The 20,679-nt window shown below is 38.2% G+C and overlaps 2 protein-coding genes across 7 annotated transcripts in view; one reads left to right on the forward strand and one right to left on the reverse strand.

The window, feature by feature from the left end:
- SEMA4D (semaphorin 4D) overlaps window positions 1-2,348 on the forward strand; it is a 102,883-nt gene extending 100,535 nt beyond the window's left edge. Inside the window, exons 19-20 of one of the 2 annotated variants that reach the window (XM_068423247.1) lie at window positions 795-892; window positions 1,456-2,348. In XM_068423247.1, the coding sequence (XP_068279348.1) occupies window positions 795-892; window positions 1,456-1,485 (128 nt within the window). In that variant the 3' untranslated portion in view covers window positions 1,486-2,348. Of the gene's footprint in view, window positions 1-794 lie in introns of both variants that reach the window. The other variant, XM_068423246.1, reaches the window with a different exon arrangement.
- A 1,106-nt stretch (window positions 2,349-3,454) lies between these two features.
- SECISBP2 (SECIS binding protein 2) overlaps window positions 3,455-20,679 on the reverse strand; it is a 28,935-nt gene continuing 11,710 nt past the window's right edge. For all 5 annotated transcript variants that reach the window (XM_068423558.1, XM_068423557.1, XM_068423555.1 and 2 more), the window contains exons 9-18: window positions 17,748-17,849; window positions 15,856-15,975; window positions 14,544-14,676; window positions 11,225-11,394; window positions 9,556-9,694; window positions 8,971-9,100; window positions 6,945-7,165; window positions 6,043-6,197; window positions 5,404-5,605; window positions 3,455-4,605 (exon numbers count right to left, since the gene is read on the reverse strand). In XM_068423558.1, coding sequence (XP_068279659.1) covers window positions 4,496-4,605; window positions 5,404-5,605; window positions 6,043-6,197; window positions 6,945-7,165; window positions 8,971-9,100; window positions 9,556-9,694; window positions 11,225-11,394; window positions 14,544-14,676; window positions 15,856-15,975; window positions 17,748-17,849 — 1,482 coding nt within the window. In that variant the 3' untranslated portion in view covers window positions 3,455-4,495. The remainder of the gene's footprint in view (window positions 4,606-5,403; window positions 5,606-6,042; window positions 6,198-6,944; window positions 7,166-8,970; window positions 9,101-9,555; window positions 9,695-11,224; window positions 11,395-14,543; window positions 14,677-15,855; window positions 15,976-17,747; window positions 17,850-20,679) is intronic.

The following is a 20,679-nucleotide window of genomic DNA, read 5'->3' on the forward strand; positions in this document are numbered from 1 at the left end:
GAAAAAGTGAATTATTTTTAATTAGCTGTTTAATAACAAACATGAATTTGTCAAGCACAGCTCAACCCTTCTTTTTCCAGTGACAGAGAAAAGCAGTAGGAGTTACACATGTTGTCTTGCCATCACTCCCGTTACTCTGAAGTCTGTCTCAGAAGCAGAATGAAAAGCATCTCAATGAACCTACTGTAAATGTAGAACAGAGGGAGGCTTTCACTGTGCTCCAAAAGCATTATATACTGTTGCTAGCATCCCGAAGGATAAACAGAAAATATTACATCTGTGTATGTCACTACCACAATATTACATTCTGCAAGAAAAACTGACAGAATAAAACTAGAATTTTACCAAGATGCAGTAAAATAGCCCTTCTTAAGCTAAGGAATGAAGAATAACTACATAACATTACCAAAAAATGGGGAAATTGCAAACTGGGCACAGCTGTATCGTATCATTCTTCTCCTCAGGCTTGGTATGATCTAACTGGAGCATTTGTGTGCTTCTTAGATGGGTTTGAACTCTAACTTGTAGGTCCTATTTTCTAGACCTTGAATCACAGATAAAGGCACTGGATCTGTTTACTCTAGAAGCTATAAAGTTTGCTGCGGAGGGGAAGAGACATGATCATTTGAATAGAACTTATTTCCAAATAAGATGAGAGGAGGTAGAGCAAATTGAAGGACAAGATGGTGGCTTTTGTTCCTTCTAGCCCAGTCCTCCACAGGAAGTACTGGAGCTGAATAGCTATCAACCTAATCATTACATAGTTATGTGATCATCCCATGTACAATTATTAGATAGTGCTGGTCACAATGGATGGACCAAAGAATTCAATACCTGGAGAAGTGCCATCAGTGAACATGACAAGATGATGCAAAACTGGAAAAAGACATGGGTAAGAATTTTTGGAAAAGGTATCTCCTACAGTGCTTTCTAGAGTTTCAATTTTATAAATAGCCTACGCTATTATGGATGCTCTGCAACCAAATGTATTTATATAACAAAGTGATTAGTGTTTCTGTACACATCATCATGCTTGACCCCCTCAGAAGTAAAATCTGCTTGATCTATGGTGTATATTATGGTTATGTCAGCTTGCTCCTTCAGTCCGCTAACCAAGTGCTAATCAGGCAGTAGTGCTTGTCCTACCCAAAACAGTAAGTCTGTGTACACTGAATATACTAGATAAATTTAATCACATCTTTCATAACTGTATTGCACAGACTACTGGACTTCATAAATGGTACTGTCGGTCAAAGCTGGCCTTCCTTTAAAAAAATAATCCATATTTAGCTTTTAATGTTTTTCTCCAACAGTTAGAACAAAGATTACGCCTAATAAATTTTATATATGACACATGCTTCTTGCATGTGGAACAGTTAGTCTAGGCAACCTTTAAACCCCATTTTAATTTTTAACACAATATTAACACATCATTCTGAACTTTTTCTTCTTCAGGAGAGCTGCAACAAGAAAAACAGCCTCTAATGGACACAGGAATGAACAAGCTAGAAAAAAAATGTGTGCAGGTTAGAGTACCCAGTACTCGTAGTATCACAGCATTCAAAGAGGTATTTGCGAGTGCTAGTGCTGGCATTAAAATTGATATTCAGAATCACCTGAAGCTTGAGGTAGAAGAGGATATCCTTACTGCACCAAAGGATAACTAACTTACATGCTACAAGAGAGGCCACACACCCCATGCTGGAACTATCTCTGGTTTTCTGATGCCAGTTATTTCAGCTTAATGAAGAACAAAAGTGGCCTCAGTAAGACTTGTGCTGCTCAAACACTATATGATGATGTATGGCTTCTGTTTTGAGTTCATTAAGCAAACAAGTTAATTTTGGGCTTGAGGATCTTGGCACATGATTTAGAGATTAATAATAAGATGTGGATCACATTTATCTAATAGCACTTCAACTAACCCATTTATTTTCTTTTAATGTGTTTACCCTTATACTCTGTTCCCAGTGCTTTGAAGAACATTCCCTTCTGGTGTCAGCAAGTTCATTTGTTCAAACACTATTTCCTTCGGTAGTACTTTCTGTACCAAATAAAGAACTTCTGACTAATGCTCAAAATACAGATAACTTACAAAGCACCCAAGTTAAAGCAAACTCTTTCTTTTTTGTAAATTATTCTTCCATATTTGAGGTAACTGTGGTAGCTTTAAAAAATTCTATGTTGAACGAATTTTAAGACTACAATTGCAACAAGTTCATGTATTCCTAGTGAACAACTGGAGACTGAAGATATGAGGACCTACTTAATCCAGTGAAATAGTTTTACTGCTCTGCTGTTCAGAGTTTTATCCTTCTGCAACTAATAAACAAAAGTCTGAGGCATAATTCAAGTTTTCTGTCTTATCTTCTAAATGGTTTTCAACAATCTGGAAGCAAGTAAGATACCACCTATGAATCACTGTAGCTTAAGTCTATGGGGATGGCTGCTCCCAGCAACAGCAGAAAGCTTCATATCCATTCATATCATAACCATAGTTACCCCCTAACTGGTAAGACTTTAATTAGATTGTTTCCCACATTGATGAAAGCATTCTCCTCACTCTGAGACTTTCTTGAATAACCCTTTTTTTTTTTCAACACCAGAACACCTTGTGGTCACACATAAGGGTGAAAATTCTTACACACAAACCATTTTCCCTATTTTTCACATTGGCAATCAGCAATTCTGACACCAATGTTCAGAGGGAATTTTTTCCCCATTGTGTTTCTATGGCTAAGGGACAACTATAAAAAGAGTTTTCTTGAATTGTCCCTCCTCTATTTGGTCAATAGACTTACAGCAGCCTTAAGTTTAGTTCTGTGGTGCTGACTGGAAAGGTAAGGCTTTGTAAGATTAAGGCCAGAGTTTTAGATGAGCATAGCAGAGCTTTGCCTTGTCTCTGCAGCGAAGTACTGCAAGTAATAAAAAGATGATGACTGCCCGATTTTTTTGTTTAGCTCAACTTTGTGAAAAAATACAGCTGTGACCCCTTACACTGAATTTTTTTGCTACATTCTAAGAATAGGAAATAACTCCCTAAGATTTTGAATAACCTATAATTGTTTCCAAAGTAGCTTTTTATGCTCTTCTACAGTAAGACAAAACAGAAAATATGGCCAAAAAAAAAAAAGCTGTTAATTTGATCTTCACCAACAGGTCCCCATTTCATGCAGTGACTAGGTTTAGCAGTTTCAGAGGTTTAGATGTGTATCAAAGTGGCACAAGTACGAATAAATCACAATGAATAAATCAAGGATTATCTGCTGGCCAAAACCATCTTTCATCACTGGGGTCTTTCAGCCTCAATTTCCATTTTAAGATTAGAAGAAACTAACACAAAAAGATCATAATCATAACTAGTCACCAACTGTGCCGTTCAGCTGGCTTCCCTTACCAATGTTCTTCCTCAAGACTGACACTTCCAAGTATCATTAAGTGCCCACCAGAAGAGTTTACTTGTCACAATAATACTTTATAGACTCAATATATTGTAACAAATTTTGTACAATTTACATTCTACAAAACTGTTTGGATTTAAAAATTATTTAAACTTTTTATATCACTTCTAACTTCGCAAGGCAGCTACTTCCCAAAGTATTGCATTACAAATGTCCAATGTGGTGAAGCACTTACAGACACACTTCAGAGATACTGGCAGCAGCACATGGCATCTGTATCATCTTTCAGAACAGCTGACAGAAGGTACATGTCCATCCTCCAATTACTTTAGGCTTGTCCTCTTACAAGTTGCAGACGTAAACAATGGTATTTATATAGGACATTCCCACTAAGGCATTCCAACACCATTATGAGCACATTTTGTTTTTAAAATTTTATTTCCTGTAAGATATAAATTTTATTTCCTATAAGATATAAATTTTCCCTACCTTAGATACAAACTTAGATTGATCAAAAACTCTCACATACATACACCAACAAAACCTGAAACTGAAGGAATGAGGAGTCTGTTGGCATGGAGAAGGTACAGCTAGGACAGCAGGCTCACACATTTGCTGTCCTTCAATATCCTCTAACTTCAAAGCAGGACCTACGGTAAGCTAGTCTCAGTAGCAGCAGAATCATCATCATTGTACGCTTAATCAACTTTATAATTTCTAAACAGAGCATTTTCATTTCAGGAATTTCAGACCTTTGTAGTCCATGATCTCTCCTTTACACCTGCTGTATGATCCCAGAAGAACAAAATACCACACAGGAATGCTAAGCGGGAACTTTGTCATCATGGCCTTCAAGTGGTTCAGGGCTAAGACAATTTGCTGTTCTCATCTGCTATAAAAATCAGCCAAATACATAGAATGTAAAAGCATTAGCCAATGCCTCATGTGCTCCAGTGTGTATTTTGCTTAAAGGGATTCAGAACAGTTTACCTGGCTTACTTCAGATATTTCTTAAATTATTTTATTTTGCTGCCCTCTTCGTAGAGGTCTAAAAAAAAAAAAATGTTAAAAGCCCAATAGAATTGGATCTGGATCTACTGATGCTGTTCCGAATTCACTATCACCATGTCAGCAGCTGCACTCTTTTCCAGTTCCAGTGCATATGGGTTATACTCTTCTTCAAGTTTTCTCTTCCAGATTTTAACTAGGGAATATTAGAATAAAAAAAAAACAACAAACAGGTTACTGTATAATACTTGAGGAAAATCTTAAAATAACAAGTCACACTGATTCTCTGCTTCCTCCTCAAAGTAAGTGCATGCTGAGGTAAGCTGGCACGTGGCCACACTGGTGTGTACACCATGTGACACCAGACAAAGCATGAAAGAATACTTCTGAAGTGAGTGGATCCATTGAGGTCCTTGTGTCCAGCCCCCTACTCAAGCAAGGCTAACTCTGAAGGTGGATCCAACTTTAAAAAAACTCAGTTTTCAAAACTTTCAAAGAAGTTTTAAGTTGCTTAGTATCTGTCATCACTGTCGTCGGCTGGTGACTGTACGAGCAGAGCTGGAGGAACATGTTTCTAGAAGTGGAATGCTTTTAAAAAACATGAACACTTTTCGACAGGAAGATGCATCTCAAACAGGCTTCAATACAAAACTTAAGTCCACCATAGTTATAGAGTATGCACTTCTGGAAAAAAACTTAGAGGATTTCTTAACAAATAGTAATAATAATGAGCTCTGTTAAGCCTCCTTTGACAAAGCAATGAGTATCGCCTGCCATCAGTGGATTTCAGAGAGGAATTTTCTCTAAGACTTCCTCAGCAAGAGCTGACTTCAGGTTTATAAAATCAGGGGTGCGGGGGGAAATCACAGAAAAGCAGAATTTCCCCCCTTACTAACCACTAAAGTGTCAAGTGTCATTTGATTTAGTGAAAATGGTAGAATTGAAGAGCACTTTGAACGAAAACTGAACCAAAACCAGGTCAGTAAATACTCACTATAATTAGGTACATCCTCATCAGAGTCCTTGGAAGATGTTTTACCAGTTTCTGACAAGCCATTTTTTTCATATTCAGTGGTTAAGATGCTGGGTTGGGTTTCTCTTAGTCCTCCTTCAGCTTCTTCCTCTAAAGCTGCTATCATATCTTTGTAGGCCTTCCTGGCCTCTGTTGTCAGTTGTACCATTCTATGAAAATGGTCCTATAGAAATATAAAATATTAGTAGAACTTAAATCATACAGTAGGTTTTAACATCTCCATGAAAATCTGTAAAGAATATTCCTTATTCAGAATGTATATGTTCATATATAAAAGTTGAGCAGCTAAGTATGTATAAAGACATGAAAAACAAACCATTTATAAAAACACCAATTCTCTTGGAAAAAAAAAAAAATTGGAAAGAGATCTAGATGGGAGAGGATGTCAGGAAGAGATGGCCAGACTACGTTTTTGAACAGTGCTGAGTGGCTGTACTTCTAAAACCCATTTTTCATATAAGCCACTGACCTGGAATAAAGAGTGTAAGTGTGAAAAAGCAAAACAAACAAGCAAAACCTTGAAGTCAGAGTATTTTTTTTTCCCCTTACAGGTAAAAAGTAAAGCTAAACAGAAATATGAACGTACATATTTCAGCTTACCTGAGCCCCATCATAGCTAAAAATTCCTACCACGCTCACAGGCACTGCTTTGTTCACACAGCGGCCTAGGGCCTTGCGATTAAGGGCAAAAACAAACGGGATATTCTGTTCACAGGCACAGTCAATAATGTTGTGTAGAGTCTCATCCAACCCACCTGGAGCAGACAATAGAATTAGCAAACAATGACACTATTCAAGCTGATTGTAACTAAAGGACAGTACTGTTAAAAGATGGCAAAATTCCCCAAGATTATGGGTGCATTTTGAAAATTACAAAAGTTTGTGGGAAAAAATACATGATCTCAACAATAGCGTTACTTCTCCATTTTTAAAGGAGAGTTTGACATTTTCTTCTTAATTCTTAATTAGCAGTATCCTTAGACTGCTACTATTCCGTATTTTGTTATATGTGTAGTATAGTCTAATCTAGGATCAAAAAAAAAAGACCCAGCTGCTAAGAAATTATTTAAAAGTTAATAGAAAGTAATGACAACAATTACAACAAATTTTAAACAAACTATCACTGACAACTGATTGTCAGTCTGTGGCCTAACAGAGACTGATACAGCAGGACTTCTTGTAGTGGCACAGCTGGCATCAGTAACCTTTGTCTCTTCCCAGTTGTGCCAGTGCAATCTTGTGCAGCTGCACTGCAAATCAATAACTAAACAGATCCTAGTTTCAGACAAGTTCCCCCACCCCAGATAGCCTTGACTCAGCTCACACTTCGGCTGCACAGCAGTAAACAATCTGAAGGAGGAAGGCATCTTTGTATGACTAGATTTCAAAGGCTACTCGAACAAGTCCCTCCAATAATAATACTGCTGCCAGTGTACAGAGTCTGCTTTTTTACATTTCTTTTATTAAACAAACTGTTTTGGTTTTTTTTTAATCGTATTTACCCTTTGACTGAATCTTTTCACAGTTAGGAGAGATGATGACACACTTCAGTTTTTTCAGCTTCAGATGTTTCAAAACTTCTCTAAGACCCATAACTAGCCTGCGTTTTATCTTGGCCTTCACCGGGTCTTTCTGATACAAGCGATCTTGGAAACGAACCAGTTCTTTTAAGAGATCTGTCACGCAACTGTCAACTTCTTTACTAAGTACCTGGCTGCAATAACTGGAAGAAAGAATCAATTAAATGTTAAAAACCCTAAAATTACAAATATGTAACACGTAAATATGTAATATGTAAAATAAGTAAAATATAAACAGTTTACATTCCATTCTATTCTATGTCTTTGTCTTTTTTTCTATTTCCAATCCAAACACACGAAAACAAAAATTTACTTACGATTTTTTTCAGTGGCTGAGAACTTACAGAAGGTATTTTTACTGATGGTATCTGGCTCCCCTATCAAACTATACTAAAAATACATACACACATGTACAATAAACCTATATATATATTTTATACCAATAAATATATATATGTACATATGTTTTTCTATTGAAGCATTTTTCTGAGGGCATTTATTTTGACCTATATTAATCAAAGTACAGCAACCAAAGTATAAAATTCCAATTTATTTCTATAAATACAAGCCTACTTATAATAAAGATGGAAATGTGAATTGAATTCCTCCTCCCCAGGTTCATATTTTTTGTCTGTCATCCTATTTCACTTATCAGACTACAGCCTTATGGTGTTCATAAGGAAAGGATAAAAACAGACGTACTTCATCCTTCTAAGATTCCCTGGGAAAGATCAGAGTTCCAAATTGATTTTTTCCATCTTTTACACAAAGAATCATTCAGTAAAGAAGGGTCTTAAAGAAGAAAAACTAAAGATATCTCAACTGCACAGTCAACAGAAAGATGCCAATGGTAAATTCACATAATCTTATGAGAAGAGATCACAAGATCTATCTTGATCTTAGGAGATACAATTATCCTAAAATTTTATTTTACTTAAGTTACAACAGTTTTAGTTTACTATTACCAGTTGATTTCACTAAGTCTCAAAGACAAGTCTACTAAAACACTGAAAATCTCATCTAAAGACACAAAATATTCTAAGCTTTGCTGAATGCTCTGCATCCTGTAAGACGTAGGACTGAGTTGCCCTGTACATATTCAACCCAAACTGTACTTTCAGTAAAACAGTGTTGCACAGATTAAGTATTTTTGTGCTTAATTTTACAAATTAAGTAATTTTTAATGCCATTACAAGTTAAATTAGAGCTAACATATGGCATAAGGAAGATAAAGAATGGCTGTATCAATATTAACCTTTACTACAACATGAACTGCAAAAAGGCCAGTGGTGCCTTTATGGGAGGAAAACTAAAAGTTAAAGCACTGCTTACCTAAAGCAACTGTTTTAAACTGTCATGACTGGATCTCTGACCTCTTCATGTACAGTAATCACTATTTCTTCTTTTATAATGAAACATGTATACACATCTGTTTAAACAAAACTAAATGTGTTCGCATATAATAACCCATAAATCTTTCCTTTATTTCTCTGCCTAGCCACAACATGAAAATGTCATCTGGCTAGTCACATTCTTTACATTTTTGACATTCGGTCTGGCAGCAGAAAACCAAAGCACACACTAAAAATAAGTAAGGTGTACTACTCTTTCTTAAATATTAAGGTGGTACTCCATTTACTTAAAATAAGGTGCTTATACTTTCACAGTAGCCTCTTTTCCTTCCTTAGCCTCTAATGAATTTTTGATTTTTTTTTTCCTTCAAGGAACATGCATTTTGAAGCGAGAACTACAACAATGTACAGACATTTCTCTGGATATGATTTCTTTCTTTGTGTGTCAGCTTACAGAAAAACTGAAAAAAAAAATTTAGAACCTTCAGTCCAAACTCCAATTAGTGTGGCAGAGAATGCAATTCAAATATCTTGTTTGGAAAATGCCGTATGAGTGGTATTGTGGAAAAACAGACACCAATACAATCAATACTTACTCTCTAAAATTCCTACTATGGATTTTTGGAAGATTGGAGGTTGGCTGCTTTGAAGTCATAGAACCTTCTGTAAATTCCTTGATCCCTGTGTTCTCAAGAAACCCTTCAGCAACTTGTGTTACAGGAACAGCTATCATGTAAATAAAGATAGTTCAATGAAAAGACAGACCAAAAAGCATTGTGAAGAGACTGATTTGTCAAGTATCTCTGGAAGTCGTTACTTCAGCATTACAACAGTCTGTGGTAGTAGAGGAACAGGTCATACATTTTTTATCTCTTAGTTTTTCTTATTGTACCTCTTTTTAAACAGATTGCCAGAGAGATGCATGCACTCTCATTACAACAGACAATAAATCCAACAGGCATAAAAGCATGGAACAGTAACCAGAATCCCAATTACTCAACTACATTGACTATCAGCTTTGGCACACTTTAATTCTAGATAAGCCCAAGCTGACTCTCAGAAAATTCTGAAGTTACAGTTTTCATTTGGCAGTATTTGGTACACATTTTTGAAAGTACTAAGTGTGCTCACTCTCAAATCTCCATCTACATACTGTATTATAGCTTTCTCTTGAAAGATACCTGCACGACTATCCTGTAGAAGCGTTCCACCTTCAGTGACATTTTCTGCAGACTGACAAATATTATCTTCACCTTTTGGTACTGCTGTCTGTTCTAACAGGTGTTGCTGTTTTCGTTGTTCTCTTTCTTTCAGGATAATCTAAAAAATATGTATAAAACACAAATCAGTTCAACGTCACATAAATAACAAAGCACTTTCTCTTACCAAGTGTTTACATACAGACCATTCATAAAGAAGTTTGGCACTATCAGAGTTTACAACATTTCGGTTTTTATTAATTCACACATAAAAAGAAGGATATTCCCTAAAGCTATACATAAAAGGACTTTTTCCTTGATTACCAGTGTCTGGGTGGAGAAAATAATTACTAGGGGTCAACTACAAGGGTAGAATTAAAATCAAAGCAATGAATTGCTTCAATGCAGAGAAGCAGGTGCAAGCCTCCCTCTTTACCTTTCTTCTTCAGTCTATCAATTTGTAGCAATTCAGCCAAACACTCATGTACATATATATACACACACACACATATATGTGCACAGTCACTCTTCACCCTTATTCCTCTGTTAAAAATATTGAGTCAGGCTAAAAGACCACTGTCTCCGAATTTGCTGGTTAAAGAAAAAGAGAAGAAATTACCATGGATAGCTAAGCCATTTGGTACACAGAAGGAAGGAAAGTAGGACATATGATGAATCCAAACATACTACTGTAGGTGAAAGCAATAATCAGTTTCCTGAAATTCATCTTCCTTCGCTGCTTTCATAGCTGCTAAGAAGCAGTTATTTCATACATGACCACTAGCTCAGCTACTCTACCCAAAATCTGTAATTAATTACACCACAGAGTCTAATTGCAAAAGTAAATTTCTCCATTTGCATTTGTCAAAGATGAACAAAGAATAAAAATAAGCTCCCTACCATACTCAGAACACAGATATTACACAAAGAAATCTCTGTTTTCTCAAACCTATTTTGGAAAATAGATGGCATGAAGACAGAACAGCCAGAAGATGCAGTAACTAGTATCATCCCCCCAGAGTTTGCTATATGTTGTTTATATTGTACAGTTCTCAAATTCATTAAGCAGCACGGAATGACCATTAAACTATCTTCACTAGCTCTGTAAGAATTGTCCTAAACCAAAAAGTGACCTAGTGATGGAGTGGCATCTCAAAATCCTCTGTATAGAAGACATGAGAGGAAGCAACATGAATGGACAGAGGGAAGATACAAGAGAAATTGCTAGGTGGGTCTAACACTAGTTGCTGCAGAATCAGCTGAAGTTCTGGCTTGGAAGAGCACAGAAACATTAAATACTACCTTTGTTTGATCCATTCTCCCCAATCCTGCAAATAAGCATATCTTGCCCAAACCAAATAAGATTTCTTTGGCTGTCTCCCTGTACCAATGATGTATGGACACTTTTGTAGTGGCACTTCTTCAGCTATCAAGTAATTTAAGTGAGAAAACATATTTTGGGGGAATCTGTATATGCTATTTAGCAAGACTCCTCTCTTCTCCCCTGGCCCTGCCTCCAACCAAGGAAAGCTAAAACTGAATGTAGACAAGTGGACACTGAGATGCAGATCTCCGTACCAGAAGGTTTAACAGACTCATGGAGTAAGTTACTTTAGCCTACATTGTACTATTAACGTAAAAATATGAGCACCTTTTTAAGAGGTGTTGGTCTCTTTGCTTTAGGGACTTCTCTCTGTTTCCCTTTTTTTACCAAAGGAGCACTGGAATCCAAAGGGTTATGGGGCATCTTTTCTTGGTTTAACCGGTGACTTTTTGCGGCTGTAGCAGGTTCTTTAGAAAGCAATGGTATGGCACCACCAACTGAGACAGAAAAAAAAAAAGTCTACATCAGAAAACTATAACAAATACCTGAACTAGAATCCAATGCAAGTTTCATAGCTGGATTAGGACTAGTACACATATGTCAAATTTGTGTTGGGTTGCTATTAAGAATATTTATAGGTGATCCTGTGTCATAAAACAATGTCATTTAATACAGATACTCCTCCCAAAAGACTGACATGTCCTCTACTTTTACTATACAACTAGAATCACAGCTCTTTCCCTGAACTGTCAAAAGCAGAATTTGGCAAAACACTGCACTCCAAGCTACCTTCAACACCACACCATGCTGGCTTGGTAAACCTTCAGGAATCTCCATGTTTCATGGTAATGGCATTTCCTCCTCAACAGATTCTGTGATGCATTAAGATAAATACTGAATTGCAGTGTTACAGATTTTAAATTTACTTGCTGTAAATAATCTGGAGCACTTACTCCTACCATTTGTTACGCCTTAATGAAGTTGGATAAAGTTCATTTGCAGATGGATAATGAGTAATGCAAAGCTACAGCTCAGTCTCTTTTGCTTAACCAGCACAGCTCTCAGGAGATGTCTACTTTACTTGCACTTTTCAGAGGGTTTAAAGCACAGAAGCTTTAAATGACAGGCCAAGTCACTGAACCAGGACCATCCAAACCATGACCTCACACCCTAAAAACTACTCTCTTTTTTCAGCTGTCAGTAGGAATTGCTATATCATGTGAGAACACTTTGTCAAACTTCAGTTACCTGCAATATAAACCAGGTTACATTAGCAAGTCAATGAAGAGGATGACATAAGTATCAGTGGAATGAGCTTGACACCTTTGTGCCTCTGTCCCCTAAAAAGCACCCAAAGCTTTTCTTAAGCCATCTTCATTTTCTGCTTCCAAAGTATTTATATGCTGATCCTCCAACACCACATACTGTACTATTAGCATAAACAGTTTACTTCATAAAACTGCTACACTGCAACTTTTCTTTACTGGCTCTGTAACAAAGGCAAATCGAGAACACTGCCATGAACACTGTGCAGTATCTTAGCATATGTGGCTACAAGAATTGAAGCTGGATTTGAAGCATTACCTAAGTATACATCCTGCAGACACATGACATTTCCTTCACTGTGTACATCACCTCTTAATTTCAAATTCACAAGATTTCTCATGTTCTGAACTTGATGGGTTTAACAGTTTGTGTCATTTTCATAGAACGGTTTGGGTTGGAAGGGACCTTAAAGATCATCTGGTTCCAGACACCTTTCCTCCAGACCAGGTTGCTCAAAGCCTCATCCAATCTGGCCTTAAACACTGCCAGGGAGGGGGCATCCACAGCTTCTCTGGACAACCTGTTCCAGTGTCTCACCACCCTCACAGTAAAGAATTTCTTCCTTATATCCAATCTAAATCCGCCCTCTTTCAGTTTAAAACCGTTACCCCTCGTCCTGTCACTACTTGCCCTTGTAAAAAGCCCCTCTCCAGCTTTCCTGTAGGCCCCCTTCAGGTACTGGAAGGCTGCTGGGTCATCTCCCCAGAGCCTTCTCTTCTCCAGGCTGAACAGCCCCAACTCTCTCAGCCTGTCTTCATAGGAGAGGTGCTCCAGCCCTCTGATCATCTTCGTGGCCCTCCTCTGGACTTGCTCCAACAGCTCCATGTCCTTATGTTGGGGGACCCAGAGCTGGACGCAGTACTCCAGGTGGGGTCTCATGAGAGCAGAGTAGAGGGGCAGAATCACCTCCCTCGATCTGCTGGCCACGCCTTTGCACGATCGATGCATTTCCAAAACATAATTTAAATTCAAATAATTACTGCTTTACTATGCTGTTCCATCCATACATTGTTTACCAAATGAAGCAGTAAGTGGAATGAAATAACTTTGTCTGCAGTCACACTCCTTCACTGTGCTTCTCTTCTGGTTACAGAGGTCAGCACAATGCTACTTCACAAACTAAAGTTACACATCGGTACACACCAATTTAATGGGTGCACCAAATGTTAAATAAAAGTATAAAGCTGAGGTAACATCTGCTTTATACTTCCAGGATACAAACATGACATCAATTTCTCTTCTGCAGCAGATTCAGACACAAGCAATTTAATATTAGAAAACAGGTATTGTAACCCATACCTTTGTGCTCCACCATTTACTCGCCAATCCATGCACTGTACAATTTCATAGAGACAAACCTGGTTATTAGCACCTCCGCAGCACTGAGCTTGACTGACTCAAATGAAAAAAAGAGCTCAATTGCAGAAAAAGAATTTTAAAAAGCATGTTAAAAATTCTCTCAGTTAGTAAAGGAAAATTGCATCGATGCTTGGTATTTTGATCTTTTTATTTAAATCATATTAAACATTATGTGATGAATTCTCTCGTGATTAGCTCTCTTTCTGAAATAATTTTTTAAAAAGTTCTTTACTGAAATAAGGAAATTTTATCATCACTAAATTCTAGCAAACACCATGTTTCCTTTTGCCAAATATACTGCAGTAACATAGTCAAGACTAAATTTTTACCTGCAATGGAAACGACACTGAGCTATTTGTTTCTCCTTCCTGGTCATGTATCCACATGGTCTGAAAGATTCTCTCCATCACTAAAACCTAGCATTTTGTTAACAGCAATTACTTCGCAATTATCAGGCACGGCAGAACTCATCCTTTGTCTTAGGCTGATTGACTCTCTTATAACCCCTGTGTTTGCAAAGGAGCTTTTTCACTCAAGTTACAGCTCTAGGACTTCTAGCATCAGAGAAGCTTAAGAAAGCCTTTGTTACTGTGTAGCCCCTTCCTGTAGCTTCACATCACAACAGTAACACATGTACTTAAGATAAAGCAAAAACCTCCACAAACATTAGTATTTTCATCAAAGCTAAATTTCGATCACCTCTCATTTATATAAGGTATTCTTTTACAAAACATTGTCCTGAAGATTCTTCTTTCCCCAAGTCTCCCTCCAAACAATTCAGAGTGCCATGCTTTTAAAATATGTTTTTAAAAGAACATTCATTTTCTCTTGTATCTTGTGAACTGTGCTCCTGCCTGCATATTCAGAGATCATTACAGATCAGAAATCAGGCTACATTTAACAGTTGAATACTTAAAAACAATACAAGTTGAAAGAAAGGAAATTTCATCATAATCAATACCTGAAAACACCACAGGTTTAGAAGACTGTTTTGACTTCTCTGTTTGCTGCTTCAGCTCCAAGACTGCCAGCATGCCACCCAAATCCAGTTGCACAGGAATTTGACTCTTCTTACCACTGTTCCTGGATATCTCCTGAACAAGTTCAGTACCAACTGGTAATGCTCTCCATTTCACAATGTAATGACTGTATTTTGTATGGTGAGCAATACACTCAACATCTTCATCCACAATACTTTTGATTTTTAACTTCATTCAATGAAAGTATTTTGATCTTTAAATACACATTAACTTTAATGTGAAAAATAAAAAATCAGAAACAGTTCAAATAACTTTTGAATAGCTACTGGAATAAAGCATAAAAGTACAAAGACTTTAATAAAGGAGGTGCTTTATGTCAGGCTCCCACTTTGGTCAGACTGCCACCTATCTCTGAAGAAGAAAAAATTGAAAGTTTTGTTAAAAGTACAGAAAAACTGCTCTGTGAATCTTTCAGGGTATGTGATCGCAACACACATATATCATTATCTTCAGTGCCTTATTAAAGAGAGGTAATCATCTTTAAGCACCATATCCTCAAAAGCAGTAATCTTTCTGTCTGCTTTAAAGCGGTGTCCCCCACTTGGCACCACATTTAATGATTCAGAATATAAAAAGATTACAAATGCATAGTCTAGCAAAGACTACGAAAGGGCAAACTATGACGGCAGAACATGCTAAGGAAATGAATCACAGATTCTGTACTTTTAGAAGTCTTATCCTGGAGGATCAATTCATTATAGCTTCTGTTACAATAGGGTTAAGGAATGTGACCTGCTCCTTCTGAGCCTAGGATCTCATCTTGCATCAGAGCTATGCCAGAACCAACTCACCAACACGGAACTACTTACTGACCTCACTGTTGCTCCATATTTCTTCTCCTTGCCCTAAGATAAGTGGATCTCCTTGTCTCCTTGTCTTAATCTAGCAGAACCACTTTCAAGAGGTTCCCAACTCCTTAAGATAATCAGTGTGGACTGGATTTATGCCATGATCAAATAAGACAGGTGAAAGAAAAATTCCTGGTATCTGAAACTCACAGACATTAATGAAAAGCTAGTATTTTTCCCTAAACACTGTATCACAAAACTGGGGGCTAGCAATTATGACCACTGAGTGCTTCTAATCAAGAGGATTTATAACTTATCTCACAGTGTGAATGACAAAGTATGAATACAATTGCAGATGAGCTTGGACTTAGTCTTGCATTTAAATATGCTAATTTCCTTTGCCATTTTGAGTTGTAAACTTATTTTCAAACATGAATTCGTTTACCTGCATTTTCTTTCTTTCTAATATAGAAGATGAAGCTTGCTTCCCTGATAGTCCATCCACCTTAGGAGTTCCATCCAGTGTGGGAGACTGACTATCCCAAGGCTCTTCGGGGAGACGGATCTTTGACATTTAGAGACAAAAGGTGACAAGGAGGAAGAGAAAGTATTTAAAGACACATGAAAAAGGGTAAAGTGTAGATAATATTAAATTCAAATGGAACATAGACAGGCGGATTGAGTGCACCCTCAACAAGTTTGTGAATGACACCAAGCTGAGCAGTATAGCTGATATGCTTCAGGGAAGGGATGCCCTCCAGAGAAACCTTGACAGGCTTGAGGAGTGGCCCTGTGTGAACCTCATGAAGTTCAACAAGGCCAAGTGCAAGGTTCTGGACCTGGGTCAGGGAAATCCCCAATATCAGTACAGACTAGAGCATAAAGGGACTGAAAGCAGCCCTGCAGAGAAGGACTTGGGGATACTGGTGGATGAAAAACAACATGAGCTGGAAATGTGTGCTTGCAGCCCAGAAAGCCGACCGTATCCTGGGCTGTATAAAAAGAAGTGTGGCCAGCAGATCAAGGGAGGTGACTCTCCCCCTCTATTCTGCTCTCCTGAGACCCCACCCGCAGTGCTGTGTCCAGCTCTGGGGTCCCCAACACAAGAAAGACATGGACCTGTTAGAGCAGGTCCAAAGGAGGGCCACAAAAATGATCAGAGGGATGGAGCACCTCTCTTGTGATAAAAAGGCAGAGAAAGTTGGGTTATTCAGGCTGGAGAAAGTTCTGGGAAGACCTTATTGTGGCCTTCGAAAAGTGCGATCATTTACTGGCTGCCAGACTACTTAATAAGACTCACGATTTCCTTCTTTTTTCAGATTTGGAAGAAAAAAACAGCAAGGCAGCTTCATCTTCAAATATTTGTTACAGAGGCGTATGAGCGGCTTAATGATCATGTCTCTACAACTTACATAAGCTTTGAGAGGTTATATCCCACTTACGCCTACAAACCTAAAAGGTTTTTTTCATTTGAGGTGCAAGTCTGTATAGCACTTTCTTTATAACAAATATGGTCTGAGCAATTACTGTGCTTCTTGCTGCTCATTCCTCCCTGTCAATGCAATTTACCGCCTCAAAAGCAAACAAGGGTTTTGTTTTTTGTTTTAAAACCACTAATACTCACAGTAAAACCAAACAAAGGACAAAAATTTCTAACAGCAAAACTAGTTTCAAAGAAACAGAACCTGGAATTTCACTTCTATTATTTATGTTATTTGCTTTGCAAGAGCAATCATATTTCCAATCCTTGGGATTTATGTTTGGGATTCATTCCCACATTGAGTGAATTTCCAAAGTAATCCTTGGGATTCATTTCACTCATGTAAAAAAAAAAATATGTTGGATTTGGAATTGATATTAGACTCAAATTCTTACCCTTGCACAGCTTGAGAACAGTGTTACACTGTTCAGATGTCCTTGAAATTTGATTATCTGAACAAACAGCAAAGGCAGAAATTGAAAGTCTTAGAATCATTTTTCTGAAATAAAAAATTAAAGTAGAACACTACCTGTAGGAAAATAAACTACATAAACAGAATTAATCTCTGCTAACTTTGAGTGTCCACAACAGAGGTGTCTATATTGAAATTAGTAGCACAGAGTTTAGGCAGCAGTTCAGACACCAAAAATTACCTTTGGAATATGAATCTACTGAATACAGTGAGCAGCTCTTCACTGTCCACAGAGTACCGTAAGGGGACTGCTGCCATGGACAGAGCCTCATATCATAAGCACCTGCATTTAGTTGGAAGTATTTCACCTTTAGTCTCATTTAAAACTTGCAGTGTTTTCCTGCTTATTTTCTTGACATTCATATAATGTCATAAGATTACTTACTTCAGACTGCTTTCTGACAGCACGAGTAAATGATGATTTCTGTGATCCTAGTCTGTTTCTCCTATCCGAAGCAGCTGACAGATCAGGAAACTCCTCAGCATCCTAAACAATAAATCAAAAGATGATTTTGTAAGAAGTACCAAGTCCATATTCTCAAAACTGAGTCTTCCTACATTCAAACGATTTTCTCCCTGCTTATCAAACATTCAACATAATTTGTTTCACTGTACAAAAGTTCAGAAGCCAACTGCAGTGGGACCAACTATAATCAGCACTACAATGGTTAAGTCAATTATGAGGCAGCTAATTCAGGGCTGAAAGAGCTGACAAGAGAATGCTTCCAACAGCAGCTTGTTATTGCTGTCAGCTGATACAAATAATTAGAGGTAAATGGCTCCTAAAGGAGTGTTTTTCAGATCATTTAACAGCCTTGCAAACAACTTCCCTCTTCTTCCAGTACAGTCTCCAGCTGTGCAATTCTGCCTTAAACATGTGAGTGGTGAAGAACAAAAAGGGCAGGCAAAAGGGTAATAACTCTTGACTACAGTATGGAAATAAACAGATAAATCACTCAAGTGATTATGCAGGCTTAGACACAATAGTAAGTTTTATTAGCAGAGGATACATTATCCAGACTCCGGATTAACTAAGTGCAGACAGGCTGGAGCTTGCTCTACACTGGTCACCTTATATCCACTACCTCAATCACAACGATCCTGATCCACCAGCTTGGTTTTTATTCAATTGCTTCTCCCCTCACTTTGAGAGGCCTTTTTAGCTGTGATACAATACTACTGAACGCACCAACACTTCTGCAGTCCAAAAGACTCCATTTAAACAGCCAAAGCTAGGAAGCTCTAGCGTAAGGACAGACACATCTCACTTAATGAACTATTTTCAAAGAAGCTTGGAAGTATGCCAAAAGACAACTGCAAGAAAGTGAAAAATGTTTCACAAACACACACTTCCAGTTTAGGGATTTCTTGAACCAGAGGTAGTACCTTTGCATTTCTGGCATTTGCAACATCCTATAGCAACATGAATAATTAAAATCTAGCACTCAGTGTGACGTTATACCTCCTTATATTTGCTCTTAACTCATCACCTATGAACCAGAGGACATCAAACAAAATTAGGAGAAAGATCAAATAATTTCCTTTTTATTTGTCACTTCTGATTCCCACTTAAACATCTGGTGGAAAGAGACCTGGGGGTGCTGATCGACAGCCAGCTAAACATGAGCCAGCAGCGTGCCCAGGTGGCCAAGAAGGCCAATGGCATCCTGGCCTCTATTAGGAATAGCGTAGCCAGCCCATCTAGGGAAGTGATCGTCCCTCTGTACTCGGCACTGGTGAGGCCGCACCTTGAGTACTGTGTCCAGTTCTGGGCCCTGCACTTCAAGAAAGACGTTGAGGTGTTGGAGCGAGTCCAGAGGAGGGCGACCAAGCTGGTGAAGGGTCTGGAGGGTCTGACCTACGAGGAACGGTTGAGGGAGCTGGGGTTGTTTAGCCTGGAGAAGAGGAGGCTCAGAGGTGACCTTATTGCAGTCTACAACTACCTGAAGGGAGGTTGTAGTGAAGTGGGAGTCGGCCTCTTCTCCCGGGCAGCTAGCGATAGGACAAGAGGACATAGCCTCAAGCTTCGCCAGGGGAGGTTCAGGTTGGACATTAGGAAGAATTTCTTTTCAGAAAGGGTTATTAGACATTGGAATGGGCTGCCCAGGGAGGTGGTGGAGTCACCATCTCTGGATGTGTTTAAGACAAGACTGGACATGGCACTTAGTGCCATGGTTTAGTTGACAGGGTGGTGCCAGGGCAATGGTTGGACTCGATGATCCCTGAGGTCTCTTCAACCTGGTTGATTCTGTGATTCTGTGATCTATTTTACAGACTGAAAAGTCCTAGTTTATTCAGTCTTGCCTCCCACAGAAACTGCTTCATACCTTCGATTATTTATGGAGTCTTTTGTCTACCTTTTTTAGTTCAAGTATGTATATTTTTTTAAGGGGTGGGAGAAACAAAAGAAAACAAAATCCACACTATATTTAGATTGGACATGTCCTGGATTTATGTATTGTCATAATCCATTTTATTTTCTATCTTCCTAATAATTCCCAACACTGTTTGCATGTTTGACCAGTACTAGCAGCACTGACCTGATTATCAACAGCAGCTCCAAATTTTTTCCCCTCAGGGAAAATACATAGCTCAAGGCCTATCACTGTACATGGAAAAACATGATTACTTTCCCCAAATGCATCCATTTATGCTCACTAACAGTGTCTATAAATGAGTGACTTTTTATAAAACTAGTAAGCAATCCAATATATTGCTCTGGTGAGCTGCTGTACATAGCAGAACCTTCTAAAATCTCCTGGGTGCCCAGAAGTTCCATGTGTATGATCCTTTCATGCTCTTCTGTTTCAAGAGCATCATACAAGCATCTCACCCATTTCTCAAACTGATGAGCATACAAGTATTCCCAGCAAACCAGGAGGGTCTGAAAGCTGTCCCCCACTGCCACAACAGATGTGGCATCCACATCAGGGATTTCAATGCAATGTGTATGTCCTGTTCCATGATTCTATGCCGCTTTTTCCATTTTTGTCTTCAATAGGCGCATTACCTTCCTACTATTTTCCATGACTCCTGTCATTCTCTTTCTGTTTAGATGGTAAGTCATTCACAGGTCAGACATTTTATGGTAGCATATAGTAAAAATGGGATGTTCTCATGAGGGAAAGAACCTGCACATCTTTGATTCTACCCATAATTCTCTAACAAAGAGGTCTGTAAACAGTCATTTCTTGTGCTGTTCCAGGACAATGAACCACACAATGAAAAGAACATGTAGCCACAGTTCTGCTCCATGTTGCATGCTAAAATGTGCAGAACAGAAGCCAGCCAGGAAGCCTTCTTTATGCTGTCATTTC

This window comes from Nyctibius grandis, chromosome Z (assembly GCF_013368605.1).
Source record: "Nyctibius grandis isolate bNycGra1 chromosome Z, bNycGra1.pri, whole genome shotgun sequence".
Classification (NCBI taxonomy): Eukaryota; Metazoa; Chordata; class Aves; order Nyctibiiformes; family Nyctibiidae; genus Nyctibius; species Nyctibius grandis.